This window comes from Podarcis bocagei, assembly GCF_964188305.1.
Source record: "Podarcis bocagei genome assembly, chromosome: 2".
Classification (NCBI taxonomy): domain Eukaryota; kingdom Metazoa; phylum Chordata; class Lepidosauria; order Squamata; family Lacertidae; genus Podarcis; species Podarcis bocagei.
Genome location: NC_138126.1, coordinates 26,386,093 through 26,407,961, shown reverse-complemented (window position 1 = coordinate 26,407,961; position 21,869 = coordinate 26,386,093). Strand labels below are relative to the sequence as shown.

At 44.9% G+C, this 21,869-nt stretch overlaps 1 protein-coding gene and 1 long non-coding RNA gene across 2 annotated transcripts; both read left to right on the top strand.

Annotated features, from left to right (window-relative positions):
• Window positions 1-231: 231 nt before the first annotated feature.
• On the top strand, window positions 232-17,939 carry LOC308581633 (monoacylglycerol lipase ABHD6-like). Its single transcript, XM_081184326.1, has 9 exons — window positions 232-647; window positions 6,884-7,022; window positions 9,507-9,663; window positions 11,583-11,696; window positions 12,101-12,233; window positions 13,203-13,360; window positions 14,834-14,888; window positions 16,221-16,321; window positions 17,509-17,939. Exons 2-9 carry the CDS (start codon window positions 6,913-6,915, stop codon window positions 17,683-17,685), a joined length of 1,005 nt encoding a protein of 334 aa, XP_081040452.1. The 5' UTR covers window positions 232-647; window positions 6,884-6,912; the 3' UTR covers window positions 17,686-17,939.
• On the top strand, window positions 3,822-20,682 carry LOC308581743. Its single transcript, XR_014005237.1, has 2 exons — window positions 3,822-5,313; window positions 19,349-20,682. It is a non-coding gene; the product is annotated as an uncharacterized lncRNA (long non-coding RNA).
• Window positions 20,683-21,869: the final 1,187 nt, after the last annotated feature.

Here is a 21,869-nt window from a genome sequence, read left to right as displayed (position 1 = left end):
TGTGTAACATATTACCTATGCAGCCTACTTCCAGTTCACCCCTGACCTGGAACAACAGAAGCACACATTAGCTCCACTGTATATGGGACAACCCTTCAAATAGTTGAAGATGGCTATCTCGTTGCCTCTTAATTGTCTTTTCTCCGGGCACCTTCAGCCCTTCCTTCTAGGACTTGGCCTCCAGGTTCCTCCTTGCTATTGCTCTTTTCTCTAGGGATTCCCTGATTGGCAAGGGGGGAGAGCCACAACCTTCATTCACCTGAGTCTCCTTTGCCTCCAGAGCAGCCAGCCACCTTTAACCATCTTCGTGCAATGAGGCTGGGCACCTAATTACAGCAGGAGGCTGCCAAGTTTGAGAGGAACAAGCCCAAAGGTTCCAGAGAAGTAGCAGTCATGGGCCCTGAAGTGTTTCATCACAGAACCTCTGGTGATTTCAAGGCGGCAGTGTGTTTGTGTGTATGTGTGTTGGGTGGGGAGTTGTGATGAACCCGGCTGCCGAATGCTCCTTCGGTGTCCAGGAGGCTTTAAATGTGGGAGGAAGGACGTCCTTAAAAGACTCCTCCACCCAGCTGGAAGATGCAGATACCAACAAATGAGGCAGCAGTGAAAAGCGAGAGTGGACACCTGTGCACAACTCCCCGTCCCAGGTAAGACTCCATGGAAGAAACAGGGAATTTGAGAGTTTGCGAATTGCTGTGTATATGTGCGCAGGTAACTCAAATGTGTGCATGGAGAATGGCAGGCTGAGCAACATCTAAACCAGGCATGGGCAAACTCCAGATGTTTGGGACTACAGCTCCCATCATCCCTAGCTAACAGGGCCAGTGGTCAGGGATGATTGGAATTGTAGTCCCAAACATCTGGGGGGGGGCAGAGTTTGCCTATGCCTGATCTAAACAATCTATTGCACACAGAGCTTTGATCTATGCCACACATTCCTCTTACCCTTTTGGCATTCTGCTAAACACAGAGTGGTATACATAAGGAGCAATGCTAGCGTACATAAGAAGAATTTGTTACTCTTTGTCATGTTTGCCAGTCAGTGATACTACAATTTTCCCTTTAATGGGAGTTTTATATTATATCATATATATATATATATATTAATCAGTATTATATTATATTATATTATATTATATTAAATTATATTATATTATATTATATTATTACATTACATTACATTACATTACATTATATTATATTATATTATATTATATTGTTGTAATTTTGTGTTTTGAACCATGCTGAGATCTACAGATGACAGGCGGTATAAAAATTTTAAAAGTTTATTTTTAAAAATATATATATTCTTTACTAATATTTAAAAGATTGATAGCCTGCTCTTCATTGGTACCAACACCAGGGCAGGGATACAAAATGAAACATATTATTGTTATTATTATTATTATTATTAACCCATCAGTAAAACAAAAAAGCAATTCTAAAAGCATCAGCATCAAATTAAATTGTTATAATAAACACCTTAGAAGCCTGAGTGACCAGGTGCTCAGTGCTGAAATCATAGAACTGCAGAGTTGCAAGGTAACTGAATACAACAACAAAAGTATGATGAAGAGCCAGTGTAGTGTAGAGTTAGAGCAATGGATCTAGGAGAGCAAGGGTCTCGTCTCCACTCAGCCAGGAAGTTCACTGGGCGGCCATAGACCAGTCACTGCACTCAGCCCAGCCTGCCTCACAGGGTTTTTGTGAGGATAAAAAGGGGAGAAGACAAACCGTGGATGCCGCCTTGAGCATTTTGGAGGAAAGGGGGGGGGGTTAAAACAATAATAAATAAATAAGTGTGCAAATTAAAATTAGATCTCAAGCTTAACATGAGTCAACAGTGTGATGCAGCAGCAAAAGAAGTTAATGCTATACTAGGCTGCATCAACAGAAGTCTAGTGTCCAGATCAAGGGAAGTCATAGTCTTGCTCTCTTCTGCCTTGGTCAAACCACACCTAGAATGCTGTGTCCGATTCTGGGCTCCACAATTTGAGAAGGATGTTGACAAGCTGGAGCGTGTGCAGAGGAGGGCAACCAAGATAATCAAGGGTCTGGGAACCAAGCCTTATGAGGAATGGTTGAAGGAGCTGCGTATGTTTAGCCTGGAAAATTGGAGACTGAGAGGAGATACGATAGCCATCTTCAAATATCTTAAGAGCTGTCACATGGAGGAGGGAGCATGCTTGTTTTCTCCTGCTCTGGAGAGTAGGACTTGAACCAATGGCTTCAAGTTACAAAAAGGAGATTCTGGTTAAATATTCGGGGGGAGGGGGAATCTATTCAGCTGAGCAAATGGGCAGGACCTTTGCCTTATAAAGTCAACTATTTCCTTATGGATAAACCTTCAGAAGAGTCCAACTGCATACATATTGTTACACGCCACTCCCAATCTCCACAGCAAGGAGTTCCAGGCGCTGCCTGGACTGAGCTGGCAGTAAATCGGACTGTGCAAGCTGGAGTTAGCAATAACACGATCTGCACAAGCTTGGTGGTGTAATGAGCCCAGCAGTTCATCCCCAGTAGGACTCGACCAATGGATCAGTTGCAGAGATGGAAAGTCCCTGCTTCCTCATAGCCGTTTAAGCCCCCTCCTCTCCAGGGCTTTCTCCAAGCAATCGGAGACTGTGCCTGTGTGGAGAGTGTCACTGCTCCACCTGTTTTAGCCCTCTTCTGGTTCTGGGAGACAATGGGGAGGGGAGTTTGTTGCAGCAATAAGGGGAGACACCCATGCCTTTTCACCAACCTGACTTATCTCTGCCTCTTGGCCTCCCTCTTCTCTTGCTTCTGCTTCTGTCTCTGCTTCTGCTTTTCTCTCTGCCATAGACTCTCCCAGCTCACTAAGCCCCATTACGTCTTCAGCTTCCGACACCTCCTCCTCCCAGTCTGCTCCCTCTTCTCCCTCATCATTGTCCCACCACCACTCCCCGGGTTCTGATCCTTCTTCCCTTGGTGTTTCCCCATCTGGCTCCTCTCACCATTCCTCTTCATCCAACCGGTCCATGACAGGCACTTACCTAAGGCCTTTGTTTTCTTTTTCTGAAATGAAGCACAGCAGAGACTGTGGTGTCTTTATGATCTATGGTTTATTTACACATATATACAACCTGAGCCTATGTAGGAATGGTCCACAACATTCATACTCCAAGAGATTGTGGCTTCTTCCATAGCTACCATTGTTCTCAAACATTGCTCTTCATCTCTCTCTCTCCAGCACGCTGCTTCCCAGCTTTGTTGCTTAACTCCTCCCTGCAAGCCCAAAATTCATGGCCTTATCTCTGGAGTCAAAAGGGCCCCACCTCTTTGCTCTCTGCGGCGAGTTCCTTTGATGCATTGTTGTGCTAAACGGCTCATTACCCCACAGGCTACCTCCTCCGTGGAACTTAGTCACGAGTAAATTAGAACCAGCTTGCCTTATTTAGCCTGTAACACGTGCTAATTCCAGAGGATTTAGACACGTCTAATATGCAGGTCAAATACACACATGGGTCTAGCTATCACCTCACACCAGATGTGAGGAGAGACTAGCTTTCAGTACCTCAAATCTAAATTAAATTCTAGCACCTATAAACCTATTTTTATTCATTTGTTTATTGAATTTATATACCGCCCTATACCCGCAAGTTTCAGGGTGGTTCACAGAATAAAATCAGAATATAAAACCACAAAATACTTAATCAAAATGAAAACAACAATCCAATAACTCCCCCCCCCCTTAAAAAAACCCACATTTTTAAAGGGCATAGGATGTCAATCAAATCAACCAAAGACCTGGTTAAAACGGAACATTTTTTTAAAAACAAACAAACAACAAACAGCGGTCAGGAATGGTGGGAGTTGTAGCTCAAGGACATCTGGGTTTTACACCCCCCCTCACCTGCTGCACCCCACACAGTCCACACTGGGGTTTGTAGCCCCCAGGATAAGCAGCCAGACTAATCATGGGAATAGTTGCTTCTAATCTGCCGGAGGTTCAAATGGGTTTTACTTCTGCCTGGGAGGAGATGATGAGAGAAATTATTTCCCTTGGCTCAGGAGCTGCCCAGAACAGTTTCACTCAGAGCACTATTGTATCTTTCAAGATCTGTTTCAAGATCTTGTGGGAAGCTATCCAGAGGTTTGGAGCCAGGTGCATCAACAACACACTCATAACACACAATTGGGTTGCAATTCACCAACACCTCCAGAAGTCTTAGTCCTAAACAGGCTTTTGGAATGAATCACGAGGAGGACAAGCTGAATCCGGGCAGAAGAGGGTTGATGAGAATAGAGCACAGGTAGGTAGCAATGAAAGACGACATGGTTTTTCCATTCCCGCTCTGTGTCTGTCACATGCAACCCTGTTCCTGTTCTGCTGCAGTTCATCTTCCACCAACACGTACATGATTATCGCGCTGCCCATTGTGGTGAAACTCTGTAACTTATGGAATTTATGTAATAATGAAAACTGTGTTGCCGTAACGTTACTCCATACCATTCCTTCAAATGTAAGGGGAAAGCAATACAAATGGCGGGTGGGTGGAGGAGATGCAATAAATGACATATTTTTTACCAGACTGAAAGCAGCAATACCTATCGTATTCACTGGATTGCTTTCTGTTTCTCACATGGGACAAATAAGCAAACACATGTAGTTTCTGTTTGTACTGGAATACACCAACATCCCTAAAGGTTGTTGTTGTTTAGTTGTTTAGTCGTGTCCGACTCTTTGTGGCCCCATAGACCAAAGCACACCAGGCACTCCTGTCTTCCACTGCCTCCCGCAGTTTGGTTAAACTCATGCTGGTAGCTTCGAGAACACTGTCCAACCATCTCGTCCTCTGTCGTCCCCTTCTCCTTGTGCCCTCCATCTTTCCCAACATCAGGGTCTTTTCCAGGGAGTCTTCTCTTCTCATGAGGTGGCCAAAGTATTGGAGCCTCAGCTTCAGGATCTGTCCTTCCAGTGAGCACTCAGGGCTGATTTCCTTCAGAATGGAGAGGTTTGATCTTCTTGCAGTCCATGGGACTCTCAAGAGTCTCCTCCAGCACCATAATTCAAAAGCATCAATTCTTTGGCGATCAGCCTTCTTTATGGTCCCGCTCTCACTTCCATACATCACTACTGGGAAAACCATAGCTTTAACTATACGGACCTTTGTTGGCAAGGTGATGTCTCTGCTTGTTAAGATGCTGTCTAGGTTTGTCATTGCTTCTCTCCCAAGAAGCAGGTGTCTTTTAATTTTGTGGCTGCTGTCACCCTCTGCAGTGATCATGGAGCCCAAGAAAGTAAAATCTCTCACTGCCTCCATTTCTTCCCCTTCTATTTGCCAGGAGGTGATGGACCCAGTGGCCCTCATTGACCTTCCCTGAGTGTTTTCCATGCATGGAATGTGTATTTGCATGCAATAATACCTCTGTCCTACCTCGATGGAGTGTGTGGCAAGTGTAGAACTTTTTGGTTTTTGTATAGCTGGAATGTAGCCTACTGCACAATGAATTACACCTGTTGCTCTGCCTACTATTTGCCTCTGATCCTGCCCACCATTGGTCTCTGACCCTTCCAAGAGGTTGCCCATGAGGGAATGTAGCTGTCATAGAAAAGCCTATCTCCTGAGGCACCATACAATAAGTCACACTTTTTGATGGGGCAACTCGTCAGGCCTTCATTGCAGAATGTACAGCTTGGGTTGGCAGATATGGGGAGAGACACTTCTTGAACAGGGCCCAGTAGCAAATAGGCAGCCAATTCAGCTCTCTCAGGAGAAGTGTTATACAGTCCCTCCTTGCCTCATCACATTCTGCCCTAGCTGGAGCTTCTGGACCATCTTCAAGGGTAAGCCCCACTTAAGAGTACATGGTAGTCTATCTAAGCAGAGCATGGATCACACAGCTAGGCTACCAGTTCCATTTGTATTAACTTTAAGTATCTTTTCTTCCAATTGCCTTGTTGATGAAACACACCAAGACGAAGGCCTACCAGGCTTGTTGAGCACGCTACTTTATGGAAGTAAGAGGTGTGCAACTTACAACCGCCAGGACCGATGCCTCAATGGCTTCCACATACACTGTGTCAGGAGGATCTGGGGCATCACATGGCAGGACAGCATCTCAAACAAAGATGTGCTCACCCTAGCCCACATTCCCAGAATGTTCGCACTCCTGTCTCAGCAAAGTCTACGCTGGCTTGGTCATGTCCACAGAATGGAAGATGTCAGGATCCCCAAGGATGTGCTCTACAGGGAGCTGGCTTCAGGCACCAGGCTTGTTGGCGGAACAACTCCCAAGACAGACGGATGCTAACAACATGAGAGATTTGTCCCCATCACCCTCCCTGTTGAGTTCCACAAGGGGCAGCCCTGATATTATGGCGGAGGAAGATGGCAGCCAGTGCTCTCCTCTGGACTGGTTGTAAATCTTAGTCAAGCAGGTGGGGGCTGGTTGAGGTTGATGGGGCAGTGTCACATTTGACCAAATGAAGCAGCCTCTATATAAGAAATCAGCTTCTGGTATTATATTGGTCCACTTCTAACACTAATGGTATACTGGTTGTTTTCTTTATGGATGCATTAACCACACCGCATGTCCATCACATGTGAAGATTATTTCCTCTTCTCTTCTGACATTCCTAAAAATTAACCTCAAATGTACCTTTGGAATAATATAGCATCTGGTCATAACCTGAAAACAATTTTCTTTCCAATAAATGCGCAAAGAAAAATTATTACCCTACTTCAAAATATATCCCCAAATGTCAAAAGAAACAGGTCTCTCAACTAATCCTAAGATTTCTTTATCTGCTCTTCTGGGAAATGAAATTCTAGCAGAACTGCAGGCATTAGGATTGACATCCTATTAACTGACTTTATTCTTTTCTTTGGTTGTCTGATTGGTTTATTATGTGCAGACCGCAAAGAACCACCTTAACTAGCAGACATGGATCTCACAGTGATCAAGACAATTTTTCGCATCCCTATGACTATCCTATCAACCCTTTTCGTGCGGTACCATGCGTTGCCTTCACTAATATTCAGGACCATGATGTGGTGAGTGCATAGCTCAGGTTATATACAGCAGTGGTGGGAATCTGTGGCCCTCCAGATGTTGTTGGACCCCAGCTCCCATCAGCCTCAGCAGAAATGTTCAAGTATGATGAGTGTTGGGAGTCCACCAACATCTGATACATGAATTGACTTTCATCCATGGTCAACTATGCAGTGTCCTAACCCGGAAGCAGTATCTGTCTGGTGCAAGTTCAGAAGCCAGGAAGCCAGGAAGCTAACAGCTGCAATAGGACAGCGAGGGAGAATCTGTGGTCCTCCACTGTTCTCAGACTCCAGCTCCCATCAGTTCCAGCCATCATGAGCAATGGTCAGGGATGATGGGAATTATAGTCCAACAACATCCAGAGGGTCACCTGTTTCCAACACCCTGCACTAGGTCTGACTCTAGTATCTAGAGCAGGTGTGGGTAAGTTTTGGCTTTCCAGCTGTTGTTAAACTACAACTCCCATCAACCCAAACCCTCTTGATGGAGGGCTGGCTTAGATGCCAAACAAATCGACTCCCGAATGCCGCAAACCTGGATCTAAGTGTTCTGGTTTGCGAACGTTTTTCAGAAGCCGAACATCAAATGTGACTTCTGCTTGAGTGCAGGAAGCACCTGCAGCCAATCAGAAGCCACGCCTTGGTTTTCAAATGGTTTCAGGAGTCGAATGGACTTCCGGGACGGATTAAGTTCGAGAACCAAGGAACCACTGTACATGAATCTATGAGAGAAGATAAAAAAGGAACAAAAACAAGGAAGTAAGAGCTTGCCAAACAACACTAGCAAAGAAGAGGCATAAATAAACAGGATAGCAATAAATGGCCCCTTTAAGGAGTCTAAGGCTATACTTTTAAAGCACATCCGAAGCACAGTCTTTCCTTTAAAGAATTCTGGGTACTGTAGTTTCTTAAAGGTTGCTGGCAATGGCAACTCTGTGGCAGGTAAACTACAGCACCCAGAATTCTTTGAGCAGAGGTATGTTTTGAGTGTGCTTTAAAGGCACAGTGTGCTCACAACCTAAATCCAAGGTATTTTTTTTGAACGGGAAGCAGGTGTACCAAAAAAGGGCAAAGAGAGTCAAATTTTGACACACAGAGAAGTCAGGCTAGGAACTGTGTCTTTCCCTAGGCTATCAAACCATCAGTAACCTCAGGATTGCAACTCTCTGCTGTGGGAGGGTAACTGGCAGCTGTTCCTCAGGATCGTACAGGTTGTTTTCTCTGGTAGTTATGATGGCTCAATGCACCAAAACTCCTAAGGACCGCTCCCAATGGCTTCAGAAAGGAACACAGAAAGCTGCCTGCTGACTTGGATCATTTGGTCCATTTAGCTGGTAGACCAGCAGCCCTGACGGGAGATGGCAGAGCTTTAGAGTACAGCATACATCCCCCCCCCAAAAAAAAAAATCCTGGAAAACTTTAGTTTGTTAAGGGTGCCAAGGACTGTTGGGAGACTTCTGTTCAGCTCACAGCTACAATTCCCAGAATTCCCTAGGAAGAGGGACTCTGTGAGGGTCATAGGAGCCTCTTGACAACTCTCAGCACCCATAACAGATTACAGCTCCCAGGATTCTTTGGGGAAAGCCATAGCTGCTTGAAGGGACGCAGGTGGCGCTGTGGGTTAAACCACAGAGCCTAGGGCTTGCCACTCAGAAGGTTGGCGGTTTGAATCCCCGCGACGGGGTGAGCTCCCGTTGCTTAGTCCCTGCTCCTGGCAACCTAGCAGTTTGAAAGCACGGCAAAGTGTAAGTAGATAAATAGGTACTGCTCTGACGGGAAGGTAAACGGCATTTCTGTGCGCTGCTCTGGTTCAACAGAAGCGGTTTAGTCATGCTGGCCACATGACCCGGAAGCTGTACACCAGGTCCCTCGGCCAATAAAGCGAGATGAGCGCCGCAACCCCAGAGTCGGCCACGACTGGACCTAATGGTCAGGGGTCCCTTTACCTTTACCTTTATAGCTGCTTGAAAGTGTTATCATCCTGCTTTAAATGTATAGTGCAAATGGGACCTTGGACACTCAGCTGTTATGTAATAATATCTGATTATTTATATCATAAACCAAATAGATATTAATATACAGTGGAACCTCTGGTAACGAACTTAATTCGTTCTGGAAGTCCGTTCTTAACCTGAAACTGTTCTTAACCTGAGGTACCACTTTAGCTAATGGGGCCTCCTGCTGCCACAGCACCACCAGCGTATGATTTCTGTTCTCATCCTGAGGTAAAGTTCTTAACCCAAGGTACTACTTCTGGGTTAGCGAAGTCTGTAACCTGAGGTGTTTGTAACCCAAGTTACCAGTGTAATCAATTCCGATGGCTGAAGAGACTTCAGAGCCCTGGAAACAGATAGGGTTGGCCGCAATATGTGTTAGACAACAGGCCAAAGCAAAGCTGGTGAGCAGCAGAAACTCTGCCACCCTGATGTCAACTGGAAGTGCAAAATCACTCTTGCCTCATCTTGCTTCTCTCTATATTTTTAGGTTCAAACGTCATAGAAGGGGTGTGAAAGTGGAGCACGTGGATTGTGATGGCTACCGATTCAGTTACTTCACGCGGGGGCAGCCTGGACCTCGGCCATCCATGCTGATGCTTCACGGGTTCTCCCTCGACAAAAACATATGGTTAAATACAATCCAAGTAGGTTCCCATTTTGTTATTCGGACAATGCCCGATATTTGCCCAGGGAGCTGCTTCAAACTGGACAACTGGCACCTTTGCAAGTGCCACAAAAAATGTTCATTCTGCAATTGTAAGGAATCAATCATTTAGCGTGGCCACAACAACACTCTGGAACTCTCTATCTCTTGACTATATTTATTAAATTTGTAACTCACCCTTCCTTAACTTGCTATATTGTTTTGTATGCAAATCATATTTTGTTTAGGCAAGTCTACCCAGATATGTAAAGCTGACATGTATTTTAATATGTAATTTTACCTGACCACATATAGTTTAAACCGTTGCATATTTTGATTATGGTGCTTTTTAAGGTTAGCTTGTTTTTAACTCTGGCTTTGATTGGCAACAACTTTAATATATATATTATGAAAACCACTTAGAGGCTTTTTCACAATTAAGCAGTATACAAATTCTGTTAAATGAAGGAACAAAGCAACTCCATCCACACCCTACATGCAAAGCACTCCCATACCATGTTAACAGTCATGGCTTCCCCCAAAGAATCCTGGGAAATGTAGTTAAGGCTCCCCTAACAGACTTAACAAACTACAGCTCCCAGGATTCTCTGGGGAAAGCCATGACAGTTTAAAGTGGTATTATACTTTCAACGTATCGTGCAGCTGAGGCCTTTGTTAAACTTCTCTACAAGTAGATAAATAGGTACCGCTCCGGTGGGAAGTTAAATGGTGTTTCTGTGTGCTGCTCTGGTTTCAGTGTTCCGTTGCAGCAGAAGCAGCTTAGTCATGCTGGTCACATGACCTGGAAAAACTGTCTGCGGACAAATGCTGGCTCCCTCAGCCAGTAAAGCGAGATGAGCGTCACAACCCCAGAGTCGTTTGTGACTGGACTTAACAGTCAGCAGTCCTTTACCTTTTTTTTTACTGCCTTTCTGCCCTGGCACCCAAGGTTGTTTAAAATCTTAAAATGCTAAAACAAACAAAAGATATAAAATACAGAGCAACAGAGTCCTCTCAGGCTGACTGATGGTCTCTCCAGAAGTAAGGGCCTCCCTCACTTCTGCCTTCCCTCAGGTCTTTCTTAAGCAAGCCCAGGCAAGGTGGGGAAAGCAGCTATCCTAACAGCTCTCTTGGGCTGTTGATGAGACCATCCTGCTAAAAAAATATGCCACCTTAACCACACCACCCTTCAGCAACGAAGAGGTCCAGTTATGCAGTTGGTAGAGCATGAAACACTTACACACTGGGCAAAAGATTCCTGCATTGCAGAGTGTTGGACTAGATAGCCCTCGTGGGCCCTTCTAGCTACAATTTTATTTTATTTTTTTTAAATATTTATTAAAATTTTCACAAATTATATAGACAAACACAAAAAAACCAAACACAGACCAAATAACAAGTATAATTTCAAACCCTTATTTTCTTATAACTTACTTCTCCGACCTCCCCTTTCTGCATTCCAATTTCATATTTTGATTCAGCAAATCCTTACTCTTAATTTTATCTAGTTTGTAACCTTTCTTTTCTTTTAACTTAATCCTTACAGCTGTAATCCACTTACTTTCTAAACCAGCATCCTTCTAACATTCATTAATTTTACAGTGTTTCTTAAGATAGTTCTTAAATTCCTTCCAATCTTCTTCCGCCGTCTCTTTTCCCTGGTCTCGGATTCTGCCAGTCATTTCTGCCAATCCCATATAGTCTATCACCTTCATCTGCCATTCTTCCAAGGTGGGTAGATCTTGTATCTTCCAATACTTTGTGATGAGTATTATTGCTGCTGTTGTAGCATACATAAAGAATGTTCTATCTTTCTTTGGCACCAATTGGCCGACCTCTAGCTACAATTTTATGATCCTCTATGATTCTATGCTTGTTTTGATTCCTTGGTTTTGTATGAAGAACGTCGTCTTTCCACAGCTCTTTCCTCGTAACCTCCACTTGATCTGCCTTGACATGCCCGGTCATGGAGAAACCACTCGCCTGCTGGGGGAAAGCTACACAGCTGCAGCTCAGACGAAACGGATACACCAGGTAAGGCCTCCGTTTACCCAACAGAGACCCATTCTATCTTGAAAGCTGGCAGGCGAGTGGTTCCCAGAGAAGACCTTTTACTGATTGGTGGAATGTGGGAATTGTCATCATGGCTGACTGTGTGATCACTTCATCTGGGGCCAATGGGCCGCTTAGAAGAAACCAAGTTGGGAGTTAAACCCTGGTTTGCAGGTTGTGGCCCAACACTCTAGGAGAAGCCTGGTTTTGTGTGTTGAATAACTGACCAATAAAACAGATCACCGTATTCTCTGGAAAACACCCTGCCTGGCTTAGTTGCTACAATAGGGTCATAAAACTGCTTAAATATATGTAACACAATTTCTCTTTACCTGCACTGCATAAAAATAAATAATAATTTAATAATAATATTTTTATTATTTCAGTTTGTTGAGGCCATTGGCCTGAGCAAAAAGCCTTTTCACCTGGTTGGCATGTCTATGGGAGGAATGGTTGCCGGCATTTATGCTGCTCAGTACCCATCTGAGATTTCCTCCTTGTCCCTCCTGTGCCCGGCAGGTGAGTACCAAAATTCTTCAGATCTCCTTCTCCAGTCGCCCTTCCAAAATGACATAGAATCATAGAATCATAGAGTTGGAAGAGACCACAAGGGCCATCGAGTCCAACCCCCTGCCAAGCAGGAAACACCATCAGAGCACTCCTGACATATGGTTGTCAAGCCTCTGCTTAAAGACCTCCAAAGTAGGAGACTCCACAACACTCCTTGGCAGCAAATTCCACTGTCAAACAACTCTTACTGTCAGGAAGTTCTTCCTAATGTGTAGGTGGAATCTTCTTTCTTGTAGTTTGGATCCATTGCTCCGTGTCCGCTTCTCTGGAGCAGCAGAAAACAACCTTTCTCCCTCCTCTATGTGACATCCTTTTATATATTTGAACATGGCTATCATATCACCCCTTAACCTCCTCTTCTCCAGGCTAAACATGCCCAGCTCCCTTAGCCGTTCCTCATAAGGCATCGTTTCCAGGCCTTTGACCATTTTGGTTGCCCTCCTCTGGACACGTTCCAGTTTGTCAGTGTCCTTCTTGAACTGTGGTGCCCAGAACTGGACACAGTACTCCAGGTGAGGTCTGACCAGAGCAGAATACAGTGGCACTATTACTTCCCTTGATCTAGATGCTATACTATTTTCTAGATGCTAGATTTAGATGCTATACTACCATGGGTGATTATTCCTGGAAACTCGGAACTAAGTCATAGCATTGCAGAGTTGGAGGTGATCCCAGGGGTCATCTAGCCCAACCTCCTGTAATGCATGAATCTTTTGGCCAATGTGGAGCTGGAGCCCATGGTAATGGTGACCTTCTTATGGAACATTTTCCCCAGCTGGTGCCTCGCCATTTGCTTTTGAGGTTGCTTTGACTAGTTGATCCTTTAAATTCTGCGGCCATCTTGTCTGTTGAAACTGCGGTTGTGCCACGAATTGCTTTGGTTTGTCTGGACATTCTGCATTGTCTTCCAACTCCTAGGTCTAAAGTATCCAACAGAAAACGAATTCTTCATGCGCTTAAAAGAGCTGATTCAGGCCAGGAACCCTGAGGATACTACTCTTATTCCAGTGACTGACAAGCAGGGCCAACACTTGTTCAAACTCCTCTTGCATCGCCCCAACATTGTAAACAGACAGGTGAGGGAAGCTGTACTCCAAAGAATGTCCAATCCCCTGCAGTGATGTCTCCTACCTATGCCAACATCCTATCCCCACTCCTCAAAACTGCTTAAGCAGGAAAGGCACAGCCTGAAATCTGAAAACTATGGAATTAGCTCCCACAGTATAGGTAGATATGGCTCCCAACTTGGATGGCTTTTAAAAAGGATTGGATAAATTTCTGGAAGAGGATATCCACAGCTACCAGCCACAATGGCCTTTGGATGCCAGTTGCTGGAGACCACAGAAGGGGAGAGCGCTGTTGCACTGAGGTCCTGCTGGTGGGCTTCTCAGAAGATATCTGGGTGGCCACTGTGAGTAGGGGATGCTGGTCCGGATGGGTCTTTGGCAAGAGAGTGCAAGTTCCCTCTAGGTAAATCCAGAATGCCTTTCACCTGCAACTGGTAAATATGATGGGAGCTGGGCCCCCAAAGCCAGCAAGGCTGCCTCATCCCTATTTTGAAGTGAGGTAATGCATGTTAGCATCTAAACACCACCAATCTATTAGACCGTGATAACCAGCTAGACTGCACCAGCTAGACTGGTGACTGGGAACGGCTGCCTAGACCATATAACACCAGTCTTGAAAGACCTACATTGGCTCCCAGTATGTTTCTGAGCACAAGTGTTGGTGCTGACCCTTAAAGCCCTAAACACCCTCGGCCCAGTATACCTGAAGGAGCATCTCCACCCCCATTGTTCAGCCCGGACACTGAGGTCCAGCTCTGAGGGCCTTCTGGTGGTTCCCTCGCTGCAAGAAGTGAGGTTACAGGAAACCAGGCAGAGGGCCTTCTTGATAATGGCGCCCACCCTGTGGAACACCCTCCCATCAGATGTCAAAGAAATAAACAACTATCGGACGTTTAGAAGACATCTGAAGGCAGCCCTGTTTAGGGAAGTTTTTAATGAGTGATACTTTAATGTATTTTTAATCTTTTGTTGGAAGCCACCCAGAGTGGCTGGGGAAACCCAGCCAGATGGGTGGGGTATAAATAAATAATTGTTATCATCATCATCATTATGGTCTGGCAGCAGCAGGCCAATGAATGTGTAAATACCGGAATGAGCAACTACCACCACAGCTTCTCTACTCTAACAGCCATTTTGCCAATTCGCAGCTGATAATTCCTATAAACTCATAAAAGTGGAACAGTTCTGAGGTGAATTTACTTCCGTTAGCCTCATTTTCATAGCAATGCTTTATTAATTTCTTCACACACTGTAAAAAAAAAAGGCAACAGATTGTACTTCACATATTGATATGCCTTATAATTCTTTTTAAATGTCGATATGCCAAGTTTCCATCCGGTCTATGAAATACATGGCCAGAGAATCCAATGTATCACCACCAGCAGCTGCCTTAAGAAAGGAACATATCGTTCCCTGACTCGAACCTCACAGCCTTCCGATGTTGTCATCTTTGACTCAAACCTTCTTGTTTTCCATGCTTAGCTGCTGAAGGGTTATCTCGATGATCGGAGACCACATAAGATGTTTTTCATAACATGTAAGTAGAGAAACCAGTTGTGGAGTCATTCTATGTTGCTTCACACATTACATGGAGTTAAGCCAGCTGAGAATCAGGAGCGCACTCGGCAGCTGACAAGCATACCTGCATAAGTCTGTTGCATTCACACATTCCAGTTTTCTGAAGAAGCAGAAAGTGGCTTGCTAAATATCATTGAGAGGTGCTCATGCATCAGAGAAAGGGGAAGTTATGGATTCAAGCTATCACTGGAGCATAGAAAGATGTCGTATTGCGTCAGACCATTGGGTCCACTTAGTTATACTGACTGGCAGTGGCTCTCCAAGGCTTCAGACTGGGGACTCTACCAGCACTACCTAGATATGGCCATCAATGGCCACTAGCTATGATATCTGTTATGAGACACATCTGAAGTTTTGCAGTGAGGGCCCAAGTAGATGCATGAGTGAGACATCCCTGGTTGTGGTACAGAGGGGTTGCTATTATTCACCCCCTGCACTCCTTCGAAAGGGTGGGAGAGAAGTTCAACAAATAATATTTGTTTTTACTGCATTGGCCCGAATATACGCCACACTCCCCCCCCCCAAAAAAAAATTTGACTGTGAAAAGTGGCATATATTTGCGACCTTACAAAAATTGGCTTGGAGCGGGCTTGTCCCTGGATTTTGCCTGGTTTCAGCTGGGCCCGCTCCCAAGATGGTGGTGCAGCGAGGGAGTCCCCAAGAGGGAGCCAGAAGGCGGGGAGGAGGAGGAAGGAAGGGAGGAGCACAGACGAGAGAGCGAGAAGGTCTGCGAGGAGGAGGGAACAGGAGATGCAGCCGGTGTGCTGGGACTGGTGCTAGCCTGAGGTGCTACCTAGCTTTAACCCAAGGGGCATGTGAGTCCTGCCAGCGGCCGCCTCTCCCCGCCTGTCCTGTGGGGGGGCCATGGTGGTGCTGACCCTCTGGAAGTGCTGCTGCCCACTGCCACCGGAGTGAAGGCGCTGCCTCCTTGGCCCCCCTTGGCCCCTGCTCCTCCTCAGATATTGTCATTTCCTTTCCCCCCCCTTTAATTTTAAAGGTATGACTTATATCCGGGGTGCGGCTTATATTCAGGCCAATACAGTAAATGCAGCTGCATGTTTTCCCCCAAAAGGCAAAGTGAAGCCGGGGAGGGGGAGATTAATTAGGAAAACAGCTGGGGAGGCAGCTAAAGGTCCTTCCTCTGTGGCACAGCCCCTGGTCAAATTAACGCAAGCAGGTAACATTATTTTTTAAAGCTGCAGAAGATTGTGATTACGGATCCCCTCGGCGTATCTAGTTCCCCTCTACGCATGACAGAAATAGCCCTAACTCTGCTTCCTTGTTGGTAAAGGTTTCTTAGACGTCTCCAGTGCTAAGTCCAGATACAGCCTTCATGACAATATGAGCAAGATTAAGGCACCTACACAGATCATATGGGGACGGAGTGACAAGGTAAGTTGTGCGTGCGCATGCTTGTGTTCCTAGGGAGCGAGGCAAAAAAAGTGAGCTGTTTCGGTGGCATTTCATTTCCCGAGGTTGTTGCTGTTCTGAATGGTTCGTTTATTTAAATTTGGCACATTTATGTTCCCACCTTTCATAATGGAAACCATGTGGCAGCATGCATGGGCTTCCTAGACAGTCTCTCCTCCAGACACTGACCAGGCCCAGACCTGTATTTGCTTTAGCAAGGTGACTGCATCACATGCTCTCAGACCATGGCCTAGGTTAGCTCAAAACAAAGAACTTGCTTCATGGCCTTTATTAAGATGGACATCTAAGGCAGGAAAAACAAGCAAATAATTCCTTTATGGCTTCTACAAACCTAACTGAAGCATACATCCTGACACTACAGCCACCAATCGTTAAAAGAGATACAAATAGGCACATGCCCACCAACAAACTACCATGTCAGTCCAATCAATATTTGTTTATAATCTGAAATTTAAGGCACCACAATTCCAACAGCTGCCCTGTCCTAAGAGAACAGGTAATATGGATGCCCTGGGGAACATAAATTCCCACTGAAGGGATGACATACTAAATCACATTGGAGTTCAAATTTAGGAAGGTGAATACAAAATGGGATGAAGACCCAGAGTAAGGTGAATAACATTACAATAACTGTGCATTCTTTAATGATTCTGTATTTTCTTTGTTGTATTGTGAATTTTACTATTATATGAAAGTCAATCTGAGATGCTTGTGCAAATAAGCTTAATCAGTTGGTCAGTAGGGCGACTCTACAAGCAGAATTGGGATTCAGCTTGTCACTTAGTACCACCTAGCAGTTGCAAAGTTACTGCGCAAGGCGAAAGCTCTCTGAATGGAGCAAGACTTCCACTCCCCCCTATGTCCACCGCCCCACAAATTTGATCTTGGTTGTTCCCCCAACCCTTTTAGAGCAGATTTGGGGGCAGGGGTCCACAGGAGGATGAGAGGGAGGGGAGATTTGTTGGATTCAGTTGTGACTGACTACTGATGATGGTGATGATGGTAATAGTCATATGATAACACAATATAGATTTATACCACAACTCGCCAAAGGTTAGGGATGCTATCAATAGTCACAGGTGAGAGATTTCCTCCCAGTGCCATGCAGACACCAGGGGGGAAATGTATACTCATTCTTTGTTGTTCAGGTCTTCGATTCGTCCGGCGCAGAAGTTTTGGCAACAGCAATTCCCATCTCCCAAGTGCATATGCTGGATAAATGTGGACACTTCATAGCATTCGAGAGACCCAAGAAATCTGCAAAGCTCATCCTAGAATTCTACAATTCAGTTTGTGACAAAGCAGAGACGAAGAAGGTGGCATAAACCTCACTGAGTCCGGCAGCTGGAGTATTTAAAGGGACTTCCTACTCTGGAAAGAAAAAACACGGGGCATAATGTTGTGGGTGTCTGTGCTGGCTTCCCCCATTTGTTACAAGACGGTTATTTATTTATTTCTAAAGTGGGTTCTGTCCCACCTTTCAGCCCTGGACTGACCTTAAGGATTCTGGAATGTTCAAGTTGACTTCTTTCCTTTGATATATTGGAACCCGGAATTAAATTGCACGATTTGCAGCACAGTCCTATGCACGTCTATTTAGACATTAGTCTCATTGAGTTCACTGGGGCTCAGAGGTGGGGAACCTGGGGTGTTTGTTGTTGTTGGACTCCAAATCCCACCAGCCCCAAGTCATTGCCAATGGTCAGGGGTGGAGGAGCTGGAGCCCTATAGCAACTGGGGAGGGCCCACGTTCCCCATGCTCGTGTCACAGCCTTCAATTATAAAACCAAACTGCGTGCCTTTATGGAATCATATTGTGTAATTTTTACTTGATGCCTGTCACTTCCCCTCTCCCTTATTTCAAAAATAGGATGCACTTCAGAAACGGACAGATCTGTCAAATGCACCTTGCTATCTCAACAGACAGCGTATACATTTTAAAGACAAACTTTAGGCTGCTTCCCAGATTCAGCTGAGATGGCGTTGCCAGAAAGACAGGTCCCTTTTTACACAGTCAATATTCCATCTGCCACCAAATCCTTATTCAGACACTTCTCACAATACGTTGGAAAAATAGAAACGCTGCCATTTTTCTCCATCCTTTCAATAAAGCTCTGGCCACACCTCCTCCCTTGTCAGATCTCTGTCCTTTCACCTCTTAACCAAACTGAGCATCCAATGAGAATTTATCTCTCCATACTGGGAAGTCTGTGATGCCCCTCCTCAAATTTTACGAAGTCCCGTGCCCTTCCACATCCAGCACAACTGCCTGGTCTTTCCTGTTAAAAGCAATCCAAGCTTCACAAACTGGGCTCACTCCTCTCTGCCTTATATTCACCATTATCTCTCTGCTTCTAATATTCGCTGACATTTCCACCACCACCAAGTTGCTCAGAAACCGCAATGGATCTGCTCGGTTTTGGTGCTGTTTCTGGGATACTCCCCTTGGATCACCTGCATAGTTCTCAACTTCTTTTACTTCAATTCCTTCCCCCAAAGCGCACATTTTCCATACAACATATTGCTTAGCCTCTTAAGTCCACATCCCCAAGGGAAATGAAGCTCTGCAGCACAGACCTATGAATGCCAATCAAAAGAAAGTCCAGTTGTTTCCAATGGTGCTTAGTCCAAAATTAGTCTTTAAAGGATTAAAACCTGCCCATTTAACCATGTTTGTTCATATCCCTAGGTGCCCTTGTGGAGAGCCAGTGTGGTGTAGTGGTTAAGAGCGGTAGTCTCATAATCTGGTGAACCGGGTTCGCGTGCCCGCTCCTCCACATGCAGCTGCTGGGTGACCTTGGGCTAGTCACACTTCTCTGAAGTCTCTCAGCCTCACTCACCTCACAGAGTGTTTGTTGTGGGGGAGGAAAGGAAAGGAGAATGTTAACCGCTTTGAGACTCCTTAGGGTAGTGATAAAGCGGGATATCAAATCCAAACTCCTCCTCCTCCTTTCAGCATTCCTCCAGTGTTGACATTTATATTGTAAGCTCACTGGGGTAGGGACCTGGATTTTTTCCTTCCCTTATTCCTCTTTGTAAAGCATCATGTAGCACAGTTTCCAGCAATCCTGTGTCCCTAAGAAGTTTTGGACTACAACTTCTATCAACCTCAACCAGCCTATGCACTACTAGACAGTGGGAATTGTACATGAGGATGTCACATAGAGAAAGATGGGCTATGGACTTTGACATGACTCAGAATTGCTTCTCTCGCTATAATGCGATGAAGGTGATTGTTGATCCATGGGTAGCGCCAGCAAAGAGAGACAGGCATTAGAACTCGAGGTTCTAATAGTCCAAATCATGTTTTCCTCCTGTTATTTGGGAAAGTTGGTTAATGGGCAAGAGATCTGTGCCCGCCACACTCTTTAGACTTAGCAGAAAGAATAGTCTAGAAAGCAGGACATCATCAAAAGAAAATCCTCATTTAAAAAGTTGTGAAAGAGACAGCCTTCGCCACCTCTGAAGGACATAGCATGTGTTTCTGTCATGCCGTTTAGGAACATGCAAGCGGCAAGGTTATTCTTCCATAGTATACTTCCACAGGGCTTCAAGGAACTTGGCAAAGTAGAGCTTTCTTGTACAAACATAATGCTGGTTATCCTGTCAATTATGGTTCAACTTTAATAAACCAAACTGAGCATGAGTAGCTGACATTATTAAGGAATGCTTCCCCAGGAAAATGTGCACACAGTCCTTCAACTCGAGAGCTTACCTTTACTTCCCAAAGCTGAAGTTGACAACAGCATTAAAGCTATTCTCCAACTGTACCGAACACTCCAACATGAAACAATCCCCATGTTTAAAAATGAATAGAAAAAACAGAAACATGGAGGCATGACAGAGGCTTACACACACTTTGCAGATAAGATAGGTACACACAGTTTTCTTCCATCCTTATAAATTTTGAAGCTTTGGCTTTTGAAATGTTTGATTGGCATTAGGCTCAGGACAGCTGTAAACCTCACATAAAGCAACTGATGGAACTCACTGCCACAAGATGTGGCTACTAACAGGTGGCTTTATTAAATTATATAAATTCATGGAGTATTAAGTCCATCAATAGCTTATCAGTAACTGTAAGGAATGATAACTAAATCTATGGACCTATTAGGATAACCAAGGGATGGTTTATTACCCCCTCATGTCATGTTTTAAAGCTGGGCACTGTTAGGGGAAAAACATACCTAGTACAAGAAGGGCATTTTTTTCTGACTGAGGCGTCAAAAACAGGCTCAAATAGAGAGAGTGGCTTTATAAACTATTATAACCAGTGCTGTACATCTGCTGCAATTCGATGAGTAAAGAGCTCCATTTCCGAAGGATCTGAGTTTTCATTTTAAAGAAGTTCCTAGAATTATATGAGTGGAAGCTAAAGATTTCCTGTTGGCAAGGACATGCCTCAACCACAATTATGCAAAATGAGAACATACTAATTTGCTTAGTTTGCATAATTTATACAAGTCTCAGAAATGGGTTCATTTCTGGGGGAATTTGCTGCAGAACTACCCCCCCAAAAAAGTCAGTACACACAGAGACCCGAATATAACATACTCTAACAGCAAGTTCTACTCGATTCCAGCTTTCTACTGGCAAGCAACAGAACCCTCAGCCCTGCTCAGACAGACTAAAATAGGCTACATTACTTTCAGTGCCCTTTCTCTTACATGTTCCTAGAAATCTATGGAACAAAGCTTGCTACTTTTTGCCACTATATAACTGAATCATTGGTGCGCCTAGGTCCTAAAATTTGCTTTGTATTGAAATGATGTTTTAAAGTGAACTGCAAACGCAACTCAAGTGGCAAAAAAGAACTCGAACAAATTAAGATAAAACTTGCATTAATTTAATGAGAACCTTACGGATCATCCTTCCTGGTGGCAAGGGGCTGTTTCCTTTTCATGCAGATCTATTCTCCGTAACAATAATCCTTAAAGCCTTCATAAGCTCAGCTTCAGATATCATAAACGGCTCAAAAAATAGCACTATAAAAACAGCAGTGCCAGCAGGCATTGGACCAAGAGTCAGGTTGGAAGTGGAGCACTCAAGACAGCCATGGGTTGTGGGGCTTCCAGTGACCCAGGTGAGTTGGTGCGGCTTGGCAGCAAGAGCTTAAAGGGTTTGCAACAGAGCAGCCAAGAAATGATGTATGGTACCACAACCATGGACGCGGGTGGCGCTGTGGTCTAAACCACAGAGCCTAGGGCTTGCCAATTAGAAGGGTGGAGGTCCGAATCCCCGCGATGGTGTGAGTTCCCGTTGCTCAGTCCCAGCTTCTGCCAACCTAGCAGTTCGAAAGCACGTCAAGGTGCAAGTAGATAAATAGGTACCGCTCCGGCGGGAAGGTAAATGGTGTTTCCGTGCGCTGCTCTGGTTCACCAGAAGCGGCTTAGTCATGCTGGCCACATGACCCGGAAGCTGTACGCCGGCTCCCTTGGCCAGTAAAGCGAGATGAGCGCCGCAACCCCCGAGTTGTCCACAACTGGACTTAATGGTCAGGAGTCCCTTT

Excerpts from the sequence above, each read along its gene's own strand:
- LOC308581633 (XM_081184326.1), top strand. The coding sequence starts at position 6,913 with ATGGATCTCACAGTGATCAAGACAATTTTTCGCATCCCTATGACTATC. Across the intron at positions 7,023-9,506 it reads ATATTCAGGACCATGATGTG|GTTCAAACGTCATAGAAGGG; the intron begins GTGAGTGCATAG and ends CTATATTTTTAG. Across the intron at positions 9,664-11,582 it reads TATGGTTAAATACAATCCAA|CTCTTTCCTCGTAACCTCCA; the intron begins GTAGGTTCCCAT and ends GTCTTTCCACAG.